The 27,157-nt window shown below is 38.2% G+C and overlaps 1 protein-coding gene across 1 annotated transcript in view; it reads left to right on the top strand.

Moving 5' to 3' along the window:
- LOC124606863 overlaps window positions 1-26,758 on the top strand; it is an 81,690-nt gene extending 54,932 nt beyond the window's left edge. Inside the window, exons 4-6 of the mRNA XM_047138950.1 lie at window positions 7,917-8,219; window positions 25,094-25,610; window positions 25,717-26,758. Coding sequence (XP_046994906.1) covers window positions 7,917-8,219; window positions 25,094-25,610; window positions 25,717-25,950 — 1,054 coding nt within the window. The 3' untranslated portion in view covers window positions 25,951-26,758. The remainder of the gene's footprint in view (window positions 1-7,916; window positions 8,220-25,093; window positions 25,611-25,716) is intronic.
- The last annotated feature ends 399 nt before the right edge of the window (window positions 26,759-27,157 follow it).

Here is a 27,157-nt window from a genome sequence, read left to right as displayed (position 1 = left end):
TTCCTGTAGTCTATCATCATCATCTCCAAGTCCATTTAGATTTAGCAAATGCTCAAAGTACTCCTCCCACACTATCTTCTGTGTCTCTTTGTTATTAATCTCATTCTCCTTTTTATTTATCATTGCTGCATCCTCTCACAGACCTCTCCTCGTACTTTTGTCCACTCCATGCAGTACATTCTTAGTTCTTCTGTTACCTTCCTCCATCGTGTTTGCCCAATCTTCCATCCACTTTCTTCTCTCCTCAGCCACTGTCTTATTTGCCTCTTTCTTCTTTTTCTGGCACTCCTGTCTTGTTAATTCGGACCTCTCTCAGAACTACCATCTGAAGACCTTGTTCTTCCTTCCCCACTACTCCTTGGCTCTCTCAGTCCTTCAACGTGTCTCATTCCTTCATTTTCTACCACTTGTTCTTCTGCATACATCTACTGCAGCTTCTAATGTAACACTTCTAAAATGTATCCGTTCCTCTTCTCCTGTCCCCCCCCCCCCCCTCCCCAATCATTTGGTAACCTTTTTCTTATAATCTCCTGGTATTCTTCCTTGACTTCCTTTTTCTTCAGTTTCCATACTTTAATTCTCCCTTCATGGTTCTAAGTCTTCTTCCATTCTGCAATGTTACTTATAATATGTTTTGATTGCAAAATATTTATTCACATGACCAGTTTTCGTTCCTCTAGAACCATCTTCAGATCTGCAAATTTCGGTTACAGGAGTAACCTGCCCACACTCAGCAACCTTCACATGCTGCGTCACAATGTGACGTGCTGAGTGTAGACGGGTTACTCCTGTAACTGAAATTTGCGGATCTGAAGATGGTTCTAGAGGAACTGAAACCGGTCATGTGAATAAATATTTTCAATCAAGATGGATTATAAGTAACATTGCATAAAAAAATGATTGCAGTATCCCTGCAGACATTATGTCTGTTTTTGCAAAATTCTTCCATTCTTTCATTATTCTCATGCTCGTTGCTAGTAGCTGGTGGTGGTCACTGTCTAATGCCTGTGACGGTAGGACCTTTCTGCCCATTACAGTCACTGAGCGAGGTGACGCAGTGGTTAGCACACTGGACTCATATTTGGGAGGACAATGGTTCAAACCTGCATCAATCATCTTGATGTAGGTTTTCAGTGCCTTCCGTAAATCACTTTAGGCAAATGCTGGGATGGATCCTTCGAAAGGGCACAGCCAACTTCCTTCTCCATCCTTCCTTACTCTGTTGGGACCAATGAACTCGCTGTTTGGTCCCCTCCCCCGAATCGCCCACTCCTCCATTACAGTCATCTTTGTTTCCCAATCATAGAGCATGTAATACACCAAAGATTTCTGCGCTAGATTCCTGTTGTACCACTTTTTTGTGGTTCTCTTTCTTCTGAAACCATGAGTTACCTATCAATACATCATTTGTCTCTCAGAATTACAGCAATCTTTTGCTTCTTCATTTCTGCTTCCCCATTCTTCTGCTCCCAGTACATATCCATACCCTTGTCTTTCACTCCCTACATGTGCATTCAAGTCTCTCATCACTATTACCCTTTTTGCAGTCAACTGCTTTTATAGTTCTTCCTCAAAGTCCACTTGGGGTATGTACATCTGAACCATGTCTGTACCTCTTCTTTTAGACCATTCCTCAAACAATGCCCACTCCCTTTTGTCTTCCTTCTACGTTTTCACTCCTATATAGTCTGTAACCTTTCTTCAGTTCCCTACTGCCTTCTCTTTTCCATCTTGTCTCTCCCATACCTAAAATATGTAGCTTTCTCCTTTCCATCATACCCACTATCTTCTCTATCTTTCCTGTCAGTGTTCCAATGTTAAAAGTTCCAATTCGTAGTCTGTTTGTCCTGGTGTGTCATTGTATTTTAGATCCATCCTTTCGGAGGCTAGTTTCCTTGTTGATAGCTGGTTGTTAATCCACTGTTGGCTAGCTAGGCCTATCACAGCTTCACAGAGCCTCATTGATCACCACTTTTTGGAGTTCCTACAGAGCCTTCGTGGCTACCGTATTGATCCCGGGGCACTAGAAGTCCTCACTGTACTTTTTTGCTTTAGGTCATCCCCTACTTTGTAGTGTTACCCACATGCCTTAACTTGGATGAGAGGTTGGTCTTCTGAGAGACTCACAATAAAAATAAAAACTATAGTAAGCTTAAGTACATCCACTTATATTCCACCTCTCCTGACAAAGACTGTGCTCAAGGCTTAAATATTCATTAGTATACTCATTACGGTTTAAGTAGCTTTCTAAGCTAAGTTTCTGAGCATGTTATACTTAAGTACACTCCCATGGATATGAAAATGTTTGCTTAAAATCATTAAATGAGTTTGTTACTTCGAAATCTTCCGTCATTAGGGCACCAATAGCTTCTCCTGTTCCTTCCTCAACCTGTCTAGTTGTTCAGAGATTCCTTTCGTGGTTTTAGTTAAGTCATCCCAAATTTTCCGTAGTTCACTCTGTTCAGCCTGTTTCCACCTTAGAGTGAGGTGTGTCTACATACGATTCACTCCTTCCTTCTGCTTTATGACCATTTAGATGACCTCCAAACTAGTAGGTGTTGAGTTTGAAACAATGGGTACATCGTAATCTTTGCTTCAATTCAACACTCTCTACTTGCTTGTGTGCCTAAGATTTGATTGTGTATTATATTGAACTCCTGCTCAGTTAATTATTTTAATTGTTAGAAGTGCTGTTTTACACTTCTTAAGTTGCACATTAACTTCATTTTGAAGTAAATCACACTGTGTCAATATTTCTGAATTTATCTTCTCTGGTAAGGTTGGAAGTATCGTATGTTACTACAGTATGCTATTTTGTATTTCTTGCTCTTTCTTACATGATTCATTGATATGTTGTGTGGATTTTTGTTGCTTTTATTTCATTCTATAATTCGATTTTAGTATTCTTTAGTGCCAAGCTTGTTTGCTCGAGTGTTGTGTTAGATTGTCCAAGTGTCATGTTTGTTATTGTTATATTAACAGTTATCTCCTATAGGTCATTACTGAACTGTGTACTAAATTTTCTAAACCAAGCTGGGACGTCTGCATTCATTTTTCTTGTCACATGTTTAATTGGCCTCAGCCTAACATTGTAACCACTCTAGTTATGCATTTGTAGCACACCCACTAACTCTAGTTGAAAAACCACTTTCACTCTTTCACAATATAAACACAACAGAAAAAAATAATTGGAAACTATTCAACTCAGATTTTATACAGATCACCAGGCTCTTGCCAAACATAAATGCCGATGGGAAACTGTATTGATGTGTAAGTTGTGCTGTTTCACCAAAAATGGGTGCAGTGCATTGTTGATGCTGCCGCTGTTGCATAGCGATGAGCTGCAGCTGGAGTCCATGACTGCTGTTCTAGGCTGGTAATGGGATTATTGCAATTGAAGCCCCTTCGTACTCATAGTTGAAATTTTCTGATTCATGGGCTAGTTGTTTTCTTCTCCATCATAATTGTAGTCAAAGGATTCAATAATTGTTCATTGACTACCCAAATGTCATCAGAATTATTGACTTGCAGTGCTAGCATTGGATTTTGCACTGCAGCATAATCTTGGCTGTTGATTTTCAACACTGTTGACAACAGATATCAATTTCTGCAACTCTGCATACTCAAAATTTACCAATTCTCTTTAACTCTTAAGCAGGCTTGCCAATTTTCTTAACATGACTGAATACGTGACGTACTTTGTGGACATGTAAAGAACAGTGTTCTTTATGTTATCAAGGTAAACATGTACGAGCTAAACCACAGTGTAATGAAACAACAATTAAATAAAATGGATATTATATGAGCTAAATCACTGTTTAATTAAACAATAATAAACTAAACTTTCAATGCTTCACTATGTTGCTGCTTACAAGTGTTGCCTCACAGTAATGACCCACTTGGACCATTAAACAATGAAATGGCATCAGATCCCAACCAAATACTTATTCGATTACTAATTATGTTGTAGACAACTGCCTCATTATGGGATTGTGCTGCTAACACAGAATCTGTTGCATTTTTTTGTATGAATCGTAAATTTTTTCTCACCTAGCTCGCTTTTTATTTTATATTACTGCTGTTCACTTGGACATTTGATAACACAGTTTACCACTGTGTTAGCTGAAGTAGTAATGAAGGAATAGGTATGGGCTTGCAATTGTAAAACAACAGTGGAATGGTACAAGACAATGTTATATGTGGTTGTTGCACTTTATGCGTAGGCTCCCTCTTGAGAGTTAAAAGCTCATATTTCTGTTTACTATATTTCTTCTTCATCAGTTTTATTTACTGTCAACTGTAGTTGTTCTGGGTTGTTCTTGATGGTTGCCACATGCAATTTTACACTGGTTCTCTACCGTGATATCGGGGAGGGGGGGGGGGGGTGAAGAAAAGTATGATTTGGAGTTGTTGTTGTCTTGTGTCCAAAGACTGGTTTGATGCAGCTCTCCATTCTTACTCCATCCTTTGTAAGCCTCTTTGTCTCTGAGTAATTACTGCAATCCACATCTTTCTGGATCTGCTTACTGTATCCATCTCTTGGTATCCCTCTATAATTTTTACCCCCAACACTTGCCTCCAATTCTAAATTGGCACTTCCTTGGTGTCTCAGAAACTGTTCTATCACGCAATCCATTATTTTAGTGAAGTTGTTCCACAAATTTCTTGTCTCCCCAGTTCTGTTCATTATCTGCTCGTTAGTTACGTGATCTGCCCACCTACATTCTTCTGTAGCACCACATTTCAAAAGCTCATGTTCTCTTCTTGTTTAATCCATTTATTATCCATGTTTCACTTGTATACATGGCTACACTCCATACAAATATCTTCATAAAATATTTCTGAATACTTAAATCTATATTTGATGTTAACAAATTTCTTTTCTTCGGAAATGCTTTCATGGTCGTTGTCAGTTTACATTTTATATCCTGACCATCATCAGTTATTTTGCTCCCCAAATAGCAAAACTCATCTACTACTTTAAGTGTTTCATTTCCTAATCCAATTCTGTCAGCATCATCTGATTTAATTCGACAACATTCCATTATTCTCATTTTGCTTTTGTTGATTTTCATTTTATATCCCTCTTTCAAGACACTGTCCTTCCCATTCAACTGCTCTTCCAAGTTCTTTGTGTCTCTGACAGAATTACAATGCCATTGGCAAACCTCCAAGTTTTTATTTCTCCTCCCTGGACTTTAATTCCTACTCCAATTTTTTTATTATTATTTATTTATTTCCTTTACTGCTTGCTCAATATACAGATTGAATAACGTCAGGGACAAGCTACAACCCTGTCTCACTCCCTTCGCAACCATTGCTTCCCTTTCATGCCCCATAACTGAAATCTGGTTTCTGTACAAGTTGGAAATAGTCTTTCATTTCCTGTATTTTACCCCTGCGCCCCTCATAATTTCAAGGAGATTACTCTAGTTAAGACCTGCTGTTATTCAATCCTGCTCATCATACTATTTCAACTCACCTGCCAAACTCTTTGGATTGAACTTTGTTTCTCGAAGACTTGCACTTACTGCTGGAAGTGAAGAATACAAATCTCACATCCAATTCTCAAAATAAATACAGTGTTTCTGTTAAACAACATATTATATATAGTTCTTTTCTTTACAGTAACTACACAATACAAAAGTACTTCATCATTCAGAACATCACAATTATGTTGATATGAACTAAGTCCAAAAATAGTTTGTCATATTTAACAGGTTCCAATTGACTGAATGTATAACAAATTTTCTGTTGCCCCTGCAATGTCATAGGCATTGTTACTGCCACTTTCCTCTATTGCACACATCACCTTTCAAAGGTAGAACCTGATGACACAACAAAAACAATCAATTATTGATAGAATTATTTAATTGGATAGATAAAAAATCTACTCGCCAAACGGCGGCAGAACACATACATAAAAGATGCTTGTAACTGGCAAGCTTTTAGAGTGTGCACGCGCGCACACACACACACACACACACACACACACACACACACACACTCTGCATCTTTACCCTGCACAGTGTTCTGATACTTATTAAATGACTTATATTTTGTGGCTAAACTAAAATAAGATCTATCACAATAGTAAATTATGTAAACTGAAATTTGTATAGAAATAGGTCTAAAATTGTCGACACTACCCCATTCTCCTTTTATAAAAAACAGTTTCACTATTGAGCACTTTAACTGTTCAGGAAACTGACCGTTCCTAAAGGAAAAATTACAAATGTAGCTAAATACAGGGCAGACACATGCAGCACAGTGATTTAGCATCCTTCTAGTTGCCCTGTCATATCCATGAGAATCCATAGTCTTCAGCAATTTAATTATTGACTTAATGTCCCATTTGTCAGTTGCACAAAGGTGTGTTACAGATAGCAGTCTTAGAATGCTATTTGCTTAGAGAGTTATATGATTCCCTGTAGAAATTAAGTGTTTATTCAATGCACATACTATATTCAGAAAATCATTGTTAGATTATGTACATACATCTGCATTATCAGTAACAAAAACATAACATTCATATAGACTATATCCTCGACCCTGTGCTGTTGGCCAGACACTTCCTTCATGGTTGACCATATTGTTTTCAATTTATTTCAAGAATAAGCTGAACTATTTGCATACCACATACCTTTTGCGTTCCAAATGACATTTTTAACCTTCTTACAGTACTTTTTGTAATGGGTTACTGCAGCCCTATTGTGACTATTTCTAACATTTTGATATAATTCCCCATTTTCTGTGTGGTATCCTTATCACATCAGCCAGCCACCCAGGTTGCCTTTGGTAGTATCCTGTTTTAAATGTTCTAAAAAAAATCAGTTTTGAAAAAGCATGAGAAATAATCTATGTCGTCAGCACTTTCAACATCCTGCCAGTCTTGTTCTGTAATGAGGTTTTAAAAAATCCTCTATTGCTCAGGATTAACATTTCTAAATAGCTGCTAATTATATTTAACATGCATATGTATGTGGGTGTGCATACCCTTTTACTAATGGAATTCTCCTCTAGTAATGAAGAGTGAACAAAAATGTTGTCTGTAGTGGTCCTGTTGTCCCCCTGCATATTGGTTGGATAAAAATACATTCTGCATCAAATTATGTAAATTTGGAAGCTCTTCCAAGATTATTTTATTTGTACAATGACTTATAAAATTAATATTAAAGTCAGAACATCCAACTAATTTTTGCTACTTTCTATAAAGTGAACCGAGAAGTCTTCCTAGCTTGAACAGAACTGTCTTGAATTCAGGAGTTGAGGACCTATAAATAACTATATACAACTTTAGTTTCACTAAATTTAACTAATTCTGCACAACATTCAGTGACCTTTTAGTCCATTGTTTTGGTACCTCAACAGATTTAAATGGAATATCATTTTTGACATACATGGCCACTCCCCACTTTGCAAAGAGCTTCTTGAAAAATAAACAGCTCATCTGTATCTCAGTATCTTCTGCAACAGCTGGGTTGTAATCATTCCAGGATGAATGATGTGCCCATTTATAACTTTTTTGGTCTCATAATAAAACTCTTATTTAAATGTTAAAGATATCGAAATTACATACATATTTTTTAGATTTTTGCTGAAATAATTTTTTTATGTAATTTGCTTGTTTTGTATTTATGTATGGGCACAAACATGTTGCTGTAATTTTAGTATGTAAAAAAAAACTTTTTAGTTAGGATATCTTGTATATTGATTTATGTTTTTGTTTTATCCTTCGTGCTCACATTTTCCACTTCAAAGGGAAAAGATGTGTAATTTCTGCTTGTGTATTTTTCATGCTATACTCTGAGAGTTTTGACACATCCATAAAAACAGCACTGTCAAGCAAAATGACATAAATACAGTGTCACCATATATATCTACATTAAGTAATTTTTTATATAAATTTGTGAAAGGTACAATCACGGTGCTGTATCCGAAGAACTAGATCGGCAGTATCAGAGACTTCAGGAACGCTTTGTGGGACGTGAAACTGCATCCAGCTGCAATCCATGGTTTACAACGTGGAATGCAAGCAAAAGCTCAGTAAGATACCAACGAAGTCTTGGACAGTCTCCTGGAAGCCGGTTGAGTCATCTTGCTCGCCGTCGACAGTCATTCTCTTCGTGCAACTTGCAGCCTGCCAGTATATCAGGAAAATTGCCGGGAGTTATGCACAGGAGTGCAATAGAGCGTCGTGTTATTATGGTAGATGCAAAGTAAGTAGCACTAAGTGAATTATAGTTTACACATTGGACACTTTTTTTTATTTACTCATTTCACTTCAGTTTAAGATGACTCAGAAAATACAGTCCTTATTTAAATACTTAATTGAAATGTACTAGCCGGCCGGGGTGGCCGAGCGGTTCTAGGCGCTACAGTCTGGAACCGCGCAACCGCTACAGTCGCAGGTTCGAATCTTGCCTCGGGCATGGATGATTGTGATGTCCTTAGGTTAGTTACGTTTTAGTAGTTCTAAGTGCTAGGTGACTGATGACCTCAGAAGTTATGTCCCATAGTGCTCAGATCCATTTTATTGAAATTTACTGTTATTGGAACACAGGACATTAACAGTGATTATTTGAGTGGAATAGATTTCAAGGTCACATCATTGTGCTTTATGCTGCTAGCCTGCAGCACTTTCAGCTTTTTAATGTAATATGTTCATGCTCCAATTTTATGGCAGGTAGAGTAGGTGCTATTCTCCCAGGTTCAGGGTGGTGCAAAAAGAATGCGCGAACTACAAGCTAATGTAATTAGATTTATTTTGATCACATGTAAAATGCATTTGCACCAGTGCACTCTAAAGTTACCCAGTTTAAGAACTGAAGTTATTTTCTTAAAGATAACATTTCATCAGAAAGATCTTCATACACACACATTAGAAGCCTTTCTTTAACTTAACATATATTGCAACCTTCAGATCATCGATTGAACGAGGTTTGTGGTATTAAACGTGGCATTTTAAATGAAAAAAAAAGAAGAAGAAGAAGAAGAAGATGGAAACAGACAGATCTGGTGAGCATTCAGACTAGTGGAGATCACCGAAACGTGTGATCGAGTATTGAGGAAATATTTATAACAACTGTTGTGGATGCATTAGCCATGTGGACTATAGCTCCATCTTGTTGGAGCCACATTTCTGCCATGTTCGTTCTCAAAGCCTCAAGTTGTGTCCACAAGAAATTGCGTAACACTGCAACATAATTTTCCCCAATGACCACTACTTTGGGAACTTCACACCACATGGTCACGTTTGCACTGTACAGTGGTTTGTGATACAATTATTTTGGATAGTCTGCTGCCCAGTAGTGACAGTTCCGCTTATTTAAAAAACCGTCCAAGTGAAAGTAAGCTTCATTGCATTATCAAAACATCGTCAGTAGCAAGAACACCAAGTGTTCTTTCACAGAACAGTCTCCTTTTGTCAAAAGCCCATTTGTGATGCTTCTGTACCATCATTATTTTAGAACATAGATTTTATCTATCCAATTAAATAATTTTGGCAATAATAATTGTTTTCCGTTTTACATTATGTTATAAGGATGGAAGTGTAACTCTCAGTTCAGGATGCGCTGTAGCAAGCGACGTGACACGCCCAAATGTGTAGCACACTGCATAGTGGAGTGACGAGACCTTGAATAATAGACACACTTACTCTGTTGTCATTTTCTGTAGTTCAGGCGGTACAAGGACAACCAGCTGACTGGATTGACAACTGATCCAGGTGTGCAGAAGGAGTTAACCAAATGAAATATTGCGTTGTGATTAGGTATCGTACCATTAGGCTCAAGGCTGAACTGTGTACGGAAAAGCCATTAAATGGTGATAAAAGATTCATCACTTTTGAAATGATATTCAACAGTGAAAACAAGATGAAGTCCATTGCGCCATTGTTACTGAAATGAATGCCACAACAGGCAAAATAACAGCACTCGGGGAGTGATTGACTGCTCCCTTCCACTTCTCCTCTGCAACTCAAATCCATGCATTCATTTTGCATCGCCCTGTACCAAGGTATGTGGGAATTTTTTAGCAATGAACTGGTAAACGTAGCAGACAGTGAGATAGGACAATAATACGCACTGTAGCACAATGTGAGCTTTCACGTAAGTGTAATAATACCTCATTGTTACAGCACAAAGCAATGAGTTATTGAAAGAAGGGGTGATTGGAAGTTGCAGAGTTGTGATGTCAGGATATTTCAGCTTATTAGGAAATGTTCTGGTTGCACAAATAACATAAAATTTTACTAAACCCACAAGAATACCCTTTAATCAACTTTGTTGATATTTCAGCATGACCACTAGAATGCTTTGATTTTGAAGGTTTTATTATGAATTTTACTTCTTTTGGTATCAGCAATATACATAAAGTACTGAGGTATTTGTCGCATTACAGGCATCTGTTACCAATGTTTCATCTACACTTAAAGCTATCTTCTCTTTCTTTCTAGTTCTTTCAGCCTCCTCTTTCTCAATATCACATATTGTTTTTATTTTGTTGCTATCTTCATTTCATAGTGCATTTTCTTAAATGTCTGGATTATTTTCTTTAATGTTATGCAGTATTGATTGTAATGAACTAAATAATATTCATTGGAGCTGTTCCTGGCTGAAAGATAATAATTTTCTTTTTTGCTACAAGATAATTTTATGCCTTGAGTAATTCATGGTTTTCTTGTAGGCATTTGTTTAATCTGATTTACTTTTAGAGGAAAACAGTTTTCAATCAAGATACTTACTTTATCAATGAATGTGTTGTATTTTTCATTCATCTCCTGACCACTGTAAAATCTCTCCAGTTCATATCTTTGAACAGTTTGCTAAAATACTTAATTTTTTATATATTAACTGCTCTTCTATACTCAGATTTAGTAGATTTTTTAACGTGCTTAGTGTTTATACTTTGAACAAGTAACTGCATGTTGTGGTCTGGTAGGCTGTTGATTTTTAGGTTTTGTGATACCAGGTGGTTATAATTAAAGTGCAGCTACTCAAGTTTAGGCTGCAATTATTATATGGCAATGAAACTTGGTAGATATGCTAACACATTAATGTGGAACCAATTTACACTTGGGTGGGGGGGGGGGGGGGAGGCAAAACTAGTTCCAATTTCGACCACCAGATGAAAATCTGGCACTGTACAGCATCTCCTCGGCATCTCTGGTGCACATACTGAACAAATTGTGTAAGCAGCAATTAATAAAAAAATCAGCATTATGCTTTTCTCACTTGTTTGACCTTTCCTGCTCATTCCCATTCCTAAGCCATTTTATTTGGAAACATTTGTATACATCTTTCTTGCATTCGTAGTGTCTGATTTGCACCTGGTGACCAAAATTGGTACTAGTTTTTTGCCAGTTTAAATCAGTTCTGCATTATTGATTTTGTTCGTTTGAGTCTGAAAGGTGATTCTGAGTATCAGAATTGAAATTAAAAATGATTAGTATTTTCTTTTCAACAAATCTCTTCTCCTTCCTTAATTTTCATAAAATAAAATCCGTGTAAAATACATCAGTGTAGGACTTCTTGTTTCACCAATTACTGCAGATTAGCTTTTCAACATTTTCAGTATCTAAAATCTACATGAAAAGTGATTCAGTGATTTATTATTCTTCTGTTACTCATTGATTAAAATAGTTCTTCCCTTTCTGAATGGCGATGAACTTTTGTGATGGGCAAGTGAGTACAAACATCTTGTTTGAGCAGAAGTTAAGCTCATACTAACAAAAGAGTTTACATGAATTAATCTTTGTTCTTCTTTTATGTTGTTATCTTGCTCATCCATGGTTATACGTAGTAATATGGTTCTGTCATGGTATTGTATACAACATTGGTGGCTCCTACTGTGACATAAGAATTTTGGCCGTCAGTTTCCATCCACTGCCCAAGGTGTATCTCATACAAATAATAACAATCAAAAACAAATATTTTAATGTACAGAACATTCTGGTCGAGAGTTACGAATTATTTAGGAATAAAGGAGACGACTCACTGAAAGGCAGAAGTGCTGCTTCGTCAGTAGGTACACCAACAAAAGGTAGAGAGCTTGGCTAGCTTTCAAATTGCACTACCTGATAAATCTTGCATGTTGTGCTCTGCTTCATGTTGTGCCACTGGATGTTCCACCTTGTTTTTGGCAACAGTTTGGCAGTGGCCATTCATTCTAGTTGACAGCTGGTTGGTTGTCATACCAATGTAAAATGCTGTGCAGTGGTTGCGGCAGAGCTGGTATGTAACGTGGCTGATTTCACAGGTGGCCTGGCATCTGATGGGGTACAATAAGCCTGTGACGGGACTAGAGTAGGTGGTGCTGGATGACTGGATTGGATGGGTGTTGCATCTGGGTCTTCCACAGGGCTATGATCCTTGTGGGAGGGGATTGGGGGTGGTAGTTGCATAGGAGCGGACTAGGATGTTGTGGAGGTTGGGTGGGTGGCGGAACACCACTTTGGGAGAGGCTGTAAATATCTGGAGTAGGATGTCCCTCATATCAGGGCAGGATGATAAATAATCAAAACCCTGACGAAGGACATGGTTCAATCATTACAGTCCGGTTGGTTTTGGGTGACTGGGGGGAGGGACTTCTTTATGGTCGGTTCTTGGAACGGATGTGAGGATCCTGATCCTGATCCTGTGTGTGTGTGTGTGTGTGTGTGTGTGTGTGTGTGTGTGTGTGTGTGTGTTTCCTACGAGCTTGAAAAAGAATGTGAATTCCAAAAGCTAGCCAGACTTTGTACCTTTTGTTTATGTACCTATCGGCGACACAGCACTTCTGGCTTTCAGTGAATGGTCTCTTTTATTCCTAAATAATTCGTAAAACAAATATTTTAATGTATATAAGATATCGTGTACATATAAATAACAACTTTTTGGACTATTGTTATCCAATTTAATCGTTATTAAAATTGTAATAAAATTAGTTGTGCGCACACTTGTTAATTTGTAGACAACGAAGGTACAGAAAATTATTAGTTGTGCGCACACTTGTTAATTTGTAGACAACGAAGGTACAGAAAATTTCATATCTCTAAAAGTTTATGAGAAAATTCCCAAATTTAAATCAGACAAATTCTGTACCCGCACAATTTGGTTAAAAAATATTATCAATGGCTGTCTTAGAGAATTTAACTATCCTAGTTGGAAAATTTACTGTAGGTGATTGACTGACAATGTTACTGACTGTAATGAATGTTTACTGGAAGACTTTTTATGATGATCTATGTAGTCACAGGCAACCACAATTTCTTTGTTTTTCACTGTTAAATAGACCAGTAGGGCTTTTCTACACCTACATCTACGCTCTGCAAACCACTGTGAGGTGCATGGTAGAGTGTACATCCCATTGTACCAGTTATTAGGGTTTCTTCCTGTTCCATTCATGTATGGTGTGCAGGAAGAATGATCGTTTGAATGCTTCCGTGTCTGCAGTAATTATTCTAACCTTATCTTCATGATACCTATGTGAGTGATATGTAGGGGATTGTAGTATGTTCCTAGAGTAATCATTTAAAACTGGCGCTTAAAACTTTGTTAGTAGACTTTCTGGGGATAGTTTACGTCTATCTTCAAGAGTCTTCCAGTTCAGTTCCTTCAGTATCTCTGTACCACTCTCATACAGATTAAGCAAACCTGTGACCAATCGTATAATCGTATTAGCCTTCTCTGTATGCATTCAATGTCCCTGTTAGTCCTATGCGGAACGAGACCCACACACTTGATTCTAGTACTTGTTGCATATGAGTGACTTGTAACCAGTCTCCGTTGTAGACTGATTGTACTTTCCCCATATTCTACCAATAAACTGAAGTCTACTACCTGCTTTACCCACAACTGAACCTATGTGATCATTACATTTCATATCCCTGCGGAGTGTTACGTCCAGCTATTTGTGTGAGTTGGCAGATTCTAACAGTGACTCATTGATATTATAGTCATAGGATACTACACTGTTTTGTTTTGTGAAGTGCAAAATTTTACATTTCTGAACACTTAAAGCAAGTAGTCTATCTCTGCACCACATTGATATCTTATCAAGATCTGACTGAATATTTATGCAACTTCTTTCAGGTAGCATTTTATTATAGATAACTGCATCATCTGCAAAATGCCTGGTTTTACTGTTAACATTGTCAGCTAGGTCATTAATATACAATATAAACAGCAAGGGTCCCAACTTATTTCCCTGGGGACACACCCGAAGTTACTTCTACATATGATGATGACTGTCCATCCAAGATAATATGCTATGCCCTCCCTCCCAAAAAGTCCTCAATCCAGTCACAAATTTCACTTGATACGCCATATGATCGTACTTTTGACAATAACCATAGGTACGGTACTGAGTTAAATGCTTTCCGGGAATCAAGGAACGCTGTGTCTCACTTGTGACAGTGCATTTCCCTAAGTTATCTGCTATTAGCCCAGATAGTTTTCCCTTCCATTTCCTGTTGAGGTGAAAGCTGTACCTAGTGTAGTCTCATCTATTGATAGTATCTGCGGGAATCAAACCAATGTGAGGTACCATAGCTGATACAAGCAGCAGCCTATCCAACTCCAAATTAACTCTTGTGATGGAAGAGTTCAAGTGAGGTCAATAATGGCAACCCAAAAGTGACACAAATCTGACATTGGTATGCTTCATTGCTGACACTATCTTTATCAAAGCACACTTTATAGAATATATACAATCTCTGTCAGTTCTATTACCTGACCTCCCACTATGACCAAGATACCTCCCTCTGTAAAATCTTTACATAATGGGTCTTTATCCTACATCTCATAATCAAGACCACCACTAGATTGAAAAAAGTTTGTGAACTGGTACTCTGGACTTATATTATCCTGTAGCAGTTGTCCAACACCTCTATCATGTGAACTAACTAACAACAATATTTTCTTTGTCCTTAAAGATTTTTCTACCTTCTTATTTCTCAGATTATTTTTGAAAGTGTGTTGTGATCTTTCTACACCTGCATATACACGAGGCTCATCTGTGTCTGACTGGTGCAACAACACAATTCCATTTTTCACATTTATCATAACAATGTCTCGTACAGTCTTCTGTCTGTTACTTCTATTAACTGTAGCCACTTCCTACCTCTTTGTACCTTTCTCCTTCCTTAACCTGGCCAGATCTTTCCTTTAGTTAGCTTGAAGAACTGTAATACCAGGCCTCATTTATTTTGCCACTACCCACAATACAGTACACTAATGGATAAAGCTACGGAAACTGTCATATCACACCCTGGAGCTAACTATCTTATGGCAAGTCAAGCACTTCTCACTCATGGTAAACTACCTAATTATGCTTAGAATAAATTGATGAGTATTGAATAAACCTCAAGAATTTGTTCAGAAAGTTAAGCCTAAGATCAAGAAATACTTTACAACTTTCCCAAATCAGGAGATTTAAATTTTTACTATTTCCCCTTAATGTACATTAGATAATATAATGGTTAATACTATTTAGTTATCTAGAACAGAAGTAAAGAACAGTGTCCCTGTTTGTCATAACTAGAAATGTAAATGAAAACAAATGTAGGTCAAAAATACGCAATTTACTGCCTATACAAACTTTTCAATACTTTGTCATAATACATATAAAAGAGTGAAACATTTGACAGTTGCTTTACAAAACACATTAATACATCTATATCCTGTCTCATATTCACTTAAATAACTTGTATTACAAGATTAACCACTTTTCTTTACACGAGTACTTACAAACAAACATATGGCTGCCTCCAGGGCTGCCAACTGTCTCAGTGATGCTCATTTAAGTGCGATACAGTGAAATGACATTACATTAATGTATTACAATGCTAATTCTAATTGTACATTATCCTAAAACATTAAAAGTTTCTGTGAAGATTATATAATAGAAGGAGTTGCCCAATAGAAAGTGCTTTAATTCAGTCTTAAGCTCAATTACATTATCTACATCACATTTAGCGTGCTCCGGTAGGTTGTCAAATACATGTGTATGCATGTATTTGGTTCCATTCAGGACTAACATTAACTCCTCAAGGTCTTTGTAGGGGTTGTTTTTGGTTCTATTATTATATTCATGCTTTTTCACTATTTTGGTAGTGAAGGAATATTTCAATGACAAAGGACCTTAATGAATATATGTATTGTGAAGTATTTGTCAGAATACCTAGTTTTTTGAAGAGGGTCTTTGCAGGATGTTCTTGAATTAACAGCAGATATAATTCTTATGTCACACTTGTGTGTTTTGAAAATATTATCCGTGTAACTTGAATTTCCCCAGAAAAAAATTCTTTACCCATTAATGTGGACATGAAAAATTCACATATGTGCAATAAATGCGAATATAGATGTGAATTCTACCTCAAAATGCAAGAACTAAAAATTATTTAATAGATGATATTTCATAGTAAATTGTATCCAGATGAAAAATTTTATCAGAGATAGTTTGAAACAGCCTTATTTTCTGCATGTAAATATTAAAAATGTCACCAGTTTTGGTTACTAATATTGCACATCATCTGGCTAAGTCTAGTTTGGAAAGATAATGTGCATAAGAACATGCTAGCAAAATAAAAAAGTGCACAAATACGATGACATATCTGTACACTGTATTCTCTGGTGCCATGCCAGTTGTGGGTGATAGGATAAGTTGCATTATGCAACTAAGTTGCATAATGGCTCTAGGCACTATGGGACTTAACATCTGATGTCATCAGTCCCCTAGACGTAGAACTTCTTAAATCTAACTAACCTAAGGACATGACACACATCCATGTCCGAGGCAGGATTAAAACCTGCGACCGTAGCAGCAGTGCGATTCCGGGCTGAAGCACCTAGAACTGCTCGACCACAGTTCTTAAGTAACTGTAGTTTATCTGCTTAGGATGTGTTCAAAGGTAAATTGTCTGCTACTGACAGAAAAAAACCTTCTACAATTTCAGGACTACTTTTGATCAGGTCATTTTACCTGTGAAGAAATTTCTTCATTTTCTTGGTTTATCTTCACTGTCTCATTTCTTATTATGTTCAAAATAACTTTTTATATTGTTGCTGGCAGAGTTTATCTTTTCTTGAAGGTGCAAACATTTTGATGTTCAGATGATTTTGCATTAAATTTTACAGTACAGTTTTGCCTGATATTCTGATCCCATTTGTAATCCAGAGTTTAGGTGTGTTTAATCTGCATCCTTTGGTTGATTAATTAGGGAAATAGTTTCAAAGTAGACTGTGTAACAGAATACATTACATTTTTTGTTTACAACAGGGGTGTTGTGTACTTTTTTCCAGCCTGTATTTCACAAATTCTTGAATTCCTTAATCCTTTTTTTAAATTTTTTACTCTTGTAGTTTTCCAATTCTTTTTATTTATGTCATGCGCTCTGATATTAAACATCACCACTATCATGGTCTGGGAGACCATTAACTATGGGGCTACACTATGACTTTGCAGTCTCATTGGATCTATAAAAACATTGTCAATAGCAGAGCTGCTGGTTCTCAGAACTCTTGTTGAAAATTGTATGAGCGGAGCTAGATTACATGAACTGGCAAGGGACTAAAATGTAACTCTAGATTAGATATGCTGTAAAACATTCAAATTAAAATCTCCACCTAATGTTACCTCATAGTATTTTGAAGTCGCTGCGTGGTCTATTGCGCATTGCCATGGTTGGTGCGGCCATCCCCATTGGAGGTTTGAGTCCTCCCTCGAGCATGGATGTGTGTGTTGTCCTTAGTGCAAGTTAGTTTAAGATAGATTAAGTAGTGTGTAAGCTTCGGGACTGATGACCTCAGCAGTTTGGTCCTATAGAAGCTTACCACAAATTTCCAAAATTTGGCAGTCAAAAAGTTAAATAACGTATCAAGTTGTTTCATAAATAATTTAAAATTACTAGATGGAGTCCTGTACATTGTGACTGTTATTATTAACTGTCCACAACACAGGCTTCAAAATGCTGAGCCCTCTAAACTCTACGAGTATCAATGTTTTCATGTTTATCACCCTTTCTAATGTAAATGGCAACTCCCCCTTTCTTCACACCTAACTGAATGCTAAGTTATATCTATCCATATTCAGCCTTCCTGTATCCATTGTCAAATGGTTTTTAAAAACACGTATTAGAGCTATGTGATTTGCAGACTGCATTTCATCTAAAGACATCAGAATTTCATCAGTTTTGTTTTTTGACACTCTGATATTTTGATGCTGTACATTTAAATTTAATCTCTCTTTTACCTTCATGTATTTTAGGCTGAAAATTAATCAATGGAAATTTCAGGTAGGAATAACAACGATTTAGGAAAAGATGGAATGCTACTTACTGTAAAGATAACATGCTAAGTTGCAGGCAGGCACCATAAAAAGTTACACATAAGCATTCATCTGTAGCCATCATCAGAAACACACACTATTCATTCACTCAAGTAAGCACACCTCATGCACACGATTGCCATCTCCAACAGTGATTTAGCGGGTCGTAATGCAACTGTCAATGTGGGATGTAAGAAGCAGTCTGAAAGGGGCGGAGAAGGGGAAGGGATAGTAGTGTGTGGGTGGGAAGAGAGACAGATGCTGTCTGGTGGAGTGTGCAGGGACTAGACTGCCAACAGATGCAGCCTCAGGAGGTTGTGGGGAAAAAAGAAGCAAAAAAGGAGAGGAGTGGGAAAAGATGGGCAGATGCGTTGGCAGAGGGTTGCAGATAAACAGGGTGGGAGATAAGAAAGGGCAACAGCCTCAACGGGTGCGGGGCAAAGTCAGGACATGTGGGGACCAAGCAGCAATCGGTATTGCAATTGTAAACTGTCGAAGCTGCGTTGTAAAGTACCGGAACTTCAAGCGCTGATAGAAAGCACCGAAGCTGAAATCGTTATAGGTACAGAAAGCTGGCTGAAGCCAGAGATAAATTCTGCCGAAATTTTTACAAAGGTACAGACAGTGTTTAGAAAGGCTAGATTGCATGCAACCGGTGGTGGAGTGTTCGTCGCTGTTAGTAGTAGTTTATCCTGTAGTGAAGTAGAAGTGGATTGTTCCTGTGAATTATTATGGGTGGAGGTTACACTCAACAACCGAGCTAGGTTAATAATTGGCTCCTTTTACCGACCTCCCGACTCAGCAGCATTAGTGGCAGAACAACTGAGAGAAAATTTGGAATACATTTCACATAAATTTTCTCAGCATGTTATAGTCTTAGGTGGAGATTTCAATTTACCAGATATAGACTGGGACACTCAGATGTTTAGGACGGGTGGTAGGGACAGAGCATCGAGTGACATTATACTGAGTGCACTATCCGAAAATTACCTCGAGCAATTAAACAGAGAACCGACTCGTGTAGATAACATCTTGGACCTACTGATAACAAACAGACCCGAACTTTTCGACTCTGTATGTGCAGAACAGGGAATCAGTGATCATAAGGCAATTGCAGCATCCCTGAATATGGAAGTTAATAGGAATATAAAAAAAGGGAGGAAGGTTTATCTGTTTAGCAAAAGTAATAGAAGGCAGATTTCAGACTACCTAACAGATCAAAATGAAAATTTCTGTTCCGACACTGACAATGTTGAGTGTTTATGGAAAAAGTTCAAGGCAATCGTAAAATGCGTTTTAGACAGGTACGTGCCGAGTAAAACTGTGAGGGACGGGAAAAACCCACCGTGGTACAACAACAAAGTTAGGAAACTACTGCGAAAGCAAAGAGAGCTTCACTCTAAGTTTAAACGCAGCCAAAACCTCTCAGACAAACAGAAGCTAAACGATGTCAGAGTTAGCGTAAGGAGGGCTATGCGTGAAGCATTCAGTGAATTCGAAAGTAAAATTCTATGTACCAACTTGACAGAAGAGAGACAGATGCTGTCTGGTGGAGTGTGCAGGGACTAGACTGCCAACAGATGCAGCCTCAGGAGGTTGTGGGGAAAAAAGAAGCAAAAAAGGAGAGCAGTGGGGAAAGATGGGCGAATGCGTTGGCAGAGGGTTGCAAATAAACAGGGTGGGAGATAAGAACGGGGAGGAGAGAAGACAGAGGTGGTGGAAACTTTTGAGTGGAGGGTGTAGGGACAATATGTTACTGGAAGGTGATGCTGGGATAATTATGGGACTGTAGAATGTGTTGTAAGGATAACTCCCATCTGTGCAATTTAGAAAGCTGGTGGTGGAGGGGATAATCCATATGGCTCAGGTGGTGAAGCAGCGACTGAAATCAATTCTGTTATGTTCAGCTGCATGTTGTGCTACAGGGTGGTCTACTGTGCTCTTGGCCGCAGTTTGGTGGTGGCCATTCATCCTGGTGGACAGGTTGTTGGTAGTCATAACAATATAAAAAGCTGTGCAATGATTGCAGCACAGCTGGTAAATGACATGGCTGCTTTCACAGGTGGCCAGGCCCCTGATGATCCTTTTGGTAAGGGGTTGAGATTGGAATTGGGTGTGGGAGTGACATAGGGATGGACTAGGATGTTGTGAAGGTTGGGTGGATGACAGAGCACCAATTTAGCAATAGTGGGGAAGATCTCGGGTAGGAGTCCCTCATTTCAGGGCACAATGATAGGTAATGAAAGCCCCAGCGAAGGATGTGGTTATGTTGATCCAGTCCACAGTGGTACTGGGTGATGAAGGGGGCACTCCTTTGTGGCTGGTTCTTGAGGGTGGTGGGAGGATTGGGGGTGTGACGGGAAATGACACAGGAGATATGTTTGCAGACAAGGTCTGGGGCCTTGGTGAGACCCTCAGTATACTGGGCAAGAAGTTCCTGTCCCCATGTAGTCAGGCAGTATGAGAGGGATTTTGTGGTGTGAAACTGATGACAGCTGTCAAAATGCAGGTACTGTTGATGGTTGGTGGGTTTAACGTGGACAGAGGTGCAGATGAAGTCGTGAGAGGAGGAAGTCAATATCTAGGTACTGTTGATGGATTTAATGTGAACAGAGGTGCAGATGGAGTCATCAGAGAGGAGGAGGTCAACAACTAGGTAGGTGGCATGCTGGGTTGAGGAGAACCAGGTGAAGCAAATGAGAGAGAATGCGTTAAAGATTGTTATGGAATGAGGATAGAGTGTCTTGGCTGTAAGTCCAGATCATGAAGATGATATCAGTGAACCTGAATCAGGCTAGGGTTTTGGCATTTTTGGGGCTAGGAAGGTCTCCTCTAGCTTACCCATAAACAGGTTGGCATAGGGGGTGCCATGCAGGTGCCCATGGCTGTGATGAGGATATATTTGTATACCTTCCCTTTAAAGGAGATGTAGTTGTGGGTTAGGATAAAATTAATAATGTGTATGAGGACTGAGGTAGTGGGTTTGGAATCTGATGGACGTTGGGGAAGGTATTGTTCAATAGCAGTCAGACTATGAGCATGTGGGTTGTTGGTGTATAGGGAGGTGGCATCAACAGTGACGAACAGGAATCCAGGAGGTAAATGGTTGGGAATGGTGGAGAGTTGGTGAAGGAAGTGATTGTTATCTTTGACATAGGAGGCTAGATTATAGGCAACTGGTTGGAGGTATCGGTCGGTGAGGCCCGAATTTCTTTCAGTATGGGCCCAATAACCGATCGCAATGGGGCATCATGGATTGTTGGGTTTGTGGATTTTGGGGAGCATGTTCAAGCCCGCATCTATCAGAACCAGTTAAACTAACTCCATATTGACCCATCTCAAAGAGCTGTTCAGATGAGCCAGTAAAAAGGTCTCAAAACAGGAATAAACTCAACATTTGTATGGCTATCTGTACCAGGTCATTCTTCATAATGTAGCCATAGCCCCAGTCAGCACTGTTTCCTGCTCCATCTACTTTACAACATTGTATTCTTTTCCAAAATCTGTGCACAAACAACGTACTGTATATCCTGTATATCCCCTATCATGTGGCCGAGACTTGCACTTGACTTGAAAAAATTTGGGACCTGATACTTGTTTCCTTGCACCCCATGTAACATCTGGCATATAGCTCTTCCATGACTGCTGTACCTTTGCTACTCGTACATCTACTGAAGTTAAAGTTTAAGTTTGTTCTACTTGCTTCTGATTGGACACTGGTCTCTGGGACAAGGATTCCTTCTCCAACGAGACCTGCTAATGTGCAATACTTTTGCCATATGGCTATCTATATGCAATGTTGTGGAAGGTTTCACCCAGTTTTCTAATGAGAAGACAGTTCATTAGTTTTCCTGGGGAAAGCGACCACTAAGTGGGAAATGCTCAGGACACTTACAGTCAGCATCTTGGCTTTTGTACAGAATAGTCATCAACCCGCCTGGAATCAGCCATTTATCTGTAGGATGTTTTCAGGCTACATCTGTTTGTACACTTTTTTATTGACATTTTCACTAATTTATTTTTATTTCTACTTTGATGAACTGTAATTTAGCATAATTATGCCTTTAGCATAGGTTTTACTGACATCTCTCTTGTATGCTCCTTGTCTCAGTGCTATTTGTTTTCAGCTGTACAGTGTAGAGTGCTTGAAAATTGTTGTTTTCTCTTTCTCCCCCCCACCTCCCCCCCCCCCCCCATTTGATAACAGTATTTGCTTTAGCACTACCTTAGCATCTCAAATGCACTGTAGTTGTTAATAGCTCACTGCACCATCAATCTCTTGGCATGATATATTTTCTGCTTTGGTTTGATTATCACCTGTAGCCTCCACAGAAGAGACAACTGATACCATTATCATGTGCTTTATTTCACCTCCAGTATATTGTACATGTATGTCATATACTGCCTGGACAGGAGATTATTGGACACTGCAGTTTCTTAGGGTAATAAAAAAATAATTGCTAAAATAAGTTGCTAATTGGGTCTTCACCTTGCAGTGATTTTGTTTCTCTTGTTCTGTATACTGTGTTTTTAAAAATGAGTATCATTGCTACCCAGACTTCATACTGAAATGAGTGCTAAATGATAAATTATCTCTTACGGTATATTGATAATTTTTACTTACGGACTGTCTGACAGCAACTGAATAAAACACAATTTTAGTGCCATACGCGTTTCGCCTTTATTTTCTGCAAGGCATTATCAGTGACCTGGAATATGTACATATGTGTGCTATTTAATTTACATTTTTGTCACTGTACCTATAGGTTATAAACAGTTCTGGTGGTTGGTATTTCCTATTAAGTAGTAATGTTTTGAACTGTACTTACAGGTTGCGTGGACGATTTCTTACATATTACGCTCCTGTTGCATTTTTGGTGTTGTTCTTCTTCTTATGAATGCCAAAAACTTACAAACACACTCAACAAACACACACAATGACAACACCATACAGAAAAGAACCAGATGGTACACCATGACCTACACACACAAACTAACACACAGAGTTGCAAACATCCTAAAGAGAGAGGGCTTCAAAATAGCATATAAGCCTGGGCAAACCCTCCAGTCACACCTAAGCAAGCCAGCTACCAAGAGGGGCAAATTCCAACAACCAGGAATATATAAACTTAAATGTCGAAGTTGTGATGAAGTATACATAGGCATGACATGCAGGAATTTTGAAACACGATTTAAAGAACATGTGAGATGTTGGAAGTATGAAACAAACCATTCCACATTTGCAGAACATTTAAAGCACCATAACCATCATCCTACAAACATGGAACAAGAAATGAAAATAATGAGAATAAGAAACCATGACAAACATCTTATACAAACACAAGAAAACTTCCACATCCAGAAAGACATGGCAGAAAACCAACATGCGATAAATAAACAAACACACATCAGTACAGGCTCCCTAATACACTTCATAAAGGAAATGATAAGATAAAACAAAAATACTCTTACCCCTTCATCTTCTGGGCACACACACACACACACACACACACAAACCATGACATACATCTTATACAAACACAAGAAAACTTCCACATCCAGAAAGCCATGGCAGAAAACAAACATGTGATAAATAAACAAACACACATCAGTACAGGCTCCCTAATACACTTCATAAAGGAAATGATAAGATAAAACAAAAATACTCTTACCCCTTCATCTTCTGGGCGCGCGCACACACACACACACACACACACACACACACACACACACACACACAGCAAAAAAAAAACACACACACAACACAAAAAACAGGTCACAGATACTTCAATAATTACACTCAAAAGTTTGGCAATAACATTCGATCTTTGGCAAAAACATTTGACAGTCGGCAACAGAAACCAAAACATTGCATTAAAGCAAGCGTTCAGTTGATAGTGCTGTGGAATGGGAGGGGGGGGGGGGGGGACAAATTGGCATTCATAAGAAGAAGAACAACACCAAAAATGCAACAGGAGCGTAATATGTAAGAAATTGTCCACGCAACCTGAAGTACAGTTCAAAACATTACTACTTAATAGGAAATACCAACTACCAGAACTTTTTATAACCTATAGGTACAGTGACAAAAATGTAAATTAAATAGCAAACATATGTACTTATTCCAGGCCACTCATGATGCCTTGCAGAAAATAAATGCGAAACATGTATGGCACTAAAATTGTGTTCTATCCAGTTGCTGTCAGACGGTCCATAACAAAAATTATCATTATACCGTAATATTACACGCAACTGAGGAAGACAGGACTACAAAAGTTGAAGATAAATTAACTCATTTGTTGTAGCTTACTGCATGATTTGCAGCACTCTTGCCAGCATGCTCATCATTATCTTCAGTTCTTTCTGTCCTTCCCCCTCCCCCCTTCCCCATGCGTATGTGCTGGTGTGCACGCATCGTGATCACCTATATTTAGATTAATTTTGTATTTAACTTTTGAGATTTTTTTGGTTCTCTCAATAGTCCTAAACACTGTCACAGTTATTGATAAAAACAGACTTGTTGTTGTGGATCTCAAGTACTCTGTTTACTGTAAAACTAGTGTTGCTCACCATGTTTGTTTTTATGAAATGAATCTCATAAACATTAGTAACCTCTGGAAGATGGGGGGGATTTTTTTTTTTTTTTTTTTTTTTTTTTTTTTGGGAGGGGGGAGACAGAGAGAGAGAGAGAGAGAGAGAGAGAGAGAGAGAGAGAGAGTGTGTGTGTGTGTGTGTGTGTGTGTGTGTGTGTGTGTGTAGTTCCTGATTTGACTGTTTTGTATTATAGGAAAGAAGAGAAACAACAGAAACATAAAATTAATAATCGCCGACTCCAGAGAAGCACAATCTGTATAGGAGAAGATGATAGCAAGTTAAGAAGTTCAAGGAGAGCACTCTTCCAGAGCCCAGTTGATGACAAGAAAGTTTCTTCTTATTTAAAATCCAGAACAGAATCCAATAATACGAAAACAGATGTTTGGGGAGGAACAACAAAGCTTGCAGAGAACAGAAGTCGCAGCCTTAATGAAAATTTCAATATAAATGGAAAAAGAGTGATGTCTGATTCACAGTCTCATCCAAGAAAGATTTCACGTAGACTGGTCTTTGATGCCTCTCAGCCAGTGGGGCATTCCTTATCACATAATGCAGAATTTAACCGACACTCATCAGTCAGCAGACAGCTGACAGAAAAGAAGTCAAATTCGTCTTATGTTAATGGAAACCATAGAAGCCAAGTACTTACACAGCCACTTTCTTCAAGTCAAGCAGCATCAAAGAGTAGAATAAGTGGCACGTACAAGAAGGTAATTCCCCCACAAGCATGAACAGCTCTTATATGATATTTAACCAGTAACGCACTTAGTAAATGTTTGAAAGTTTTTGTGTGAACCAGTCTCTTTAATATTTCAGAAATTATTGTGGGCTGTGGCTGAGGCTCTGAGGAGAAAGGGCATCACAATGACTCACCATCTTTTCCATCCTTGTGCGTCATCACTGACAAGGCTTCTTTTAAAGGTTGTAGGAAACACATTACTTGTACAGTCCAGAGAAGATACTTGTAAGACAACTAGTGAGCAGTTATTAAAAACTGCACTGCAGCATGTACATACTGTTGTTCAGAAAACAGAAGCTGGCTGCAGTTAATGATTGTAAAATCTGTTAAATTATATTAATTTTTATCAATATTTGAACTGACTTACCTGCAAAGTGAGATGCCTTATTCACTGTATTTGATGCAGAATTTGACAGTTTCAATGGAATGTGATGTATTTGCAGCTGCATCTTATTTTGACACCTCATGTATTGAAATATGTGTACAGCTCTCTCCAGAATATGTGTGTGTGTGTGTGTGTGTGTGTGTGTGTGTGTGTGTACATAGTTATGCTTATTGAAATGCATGCAGGTTCCAAATTTGCATGTTTGTGCGTTTGTCAGAATATTTAACGATCTCATGAAATTGTCTTCAGGGAAGTACTGCAATGATTGTGTTCATAGTCCCTCCAGTGTAAAATACAAATATTTTTACTATATATTGTTTATTTGTTGAAATGTATTTAGAATTCACGTGTTCACCTAAAAATTAAAGGGAACTTCTAATTACCATGTTATACATTGTGTTGTGTGTGATGTCAGTAGGTGTTCAGTTGTTTTGTTATGATCAATGTGTGCATTTGGTAGTGTGTTGAGAGGTTATAGCAGCCAAAGACTCAGTTAAAAATTGTGTTCATTAGTCAATTACTGTTCCCTCTTTTAAAAAATAAAATGACAAAATTTTTGTATGCCTATATGAGATACATCTATTATATTTAACTCAGCAAAAGGGTTTTAAACTAGCAGTTTTCTTTTTGAGAAAACACTGAAGAGTTGTGGTAACATAGAGGCCTTATTTTGTGTAAAGATATAAAACTGATTTTACTAGCCAACCTGAAATAAAATATTTTTATACTGTGAACATATTTGAGTTTCTCTCATTTTTTTTTAAATTGCAAGCATCATTCGACTCAATTTGATGGTTCAATATTTGACCCTTTTGTAACAACGTATGTGTCTTTCACAGCAAAATTACAAAGATTCTGAGTGAGTGCCCAGTCTTCTCACGTCTTTAGGAGGCAGAATTCCAGAAAAACAGATAAAAAATCTGTTCCTAGCTCTGCGAATTGTTAGCTCCTTTTTCAGGAGGGAAAGAGAGATGGCTTTGAAGGAGGGCATGTCACTCGGACCTGGGATGAAAAGGACCCACCTTTTGTGAGAATGAGGAGGAATCGAGTGAGGTGGATTGTTAGCACACCGGGCTCACATTCTGGAGGACGACAGTTCAATCCTGCGCCCAACCGTCTTGATTTAGGTTTTC

The sequence above is a fragment of the Schistocerca americana genome, chromosome 3 (assembly GCF_021461395.2).
Source record: "Schistocerca americana isolate TAMUIC-IGC-003095 chromosome 3, iqSchAmer2.1, whole genome shotgun sequence".
Lineage (NCBI taxonomy): Eukaryota > Metazoa > Arthropoda > Insecta > Orthoptera > Acrididae > Schistocerca > Schistocerca americana.
This window is presented reverse-complemented; position numbering and strand designations above follow the sequence as displayed.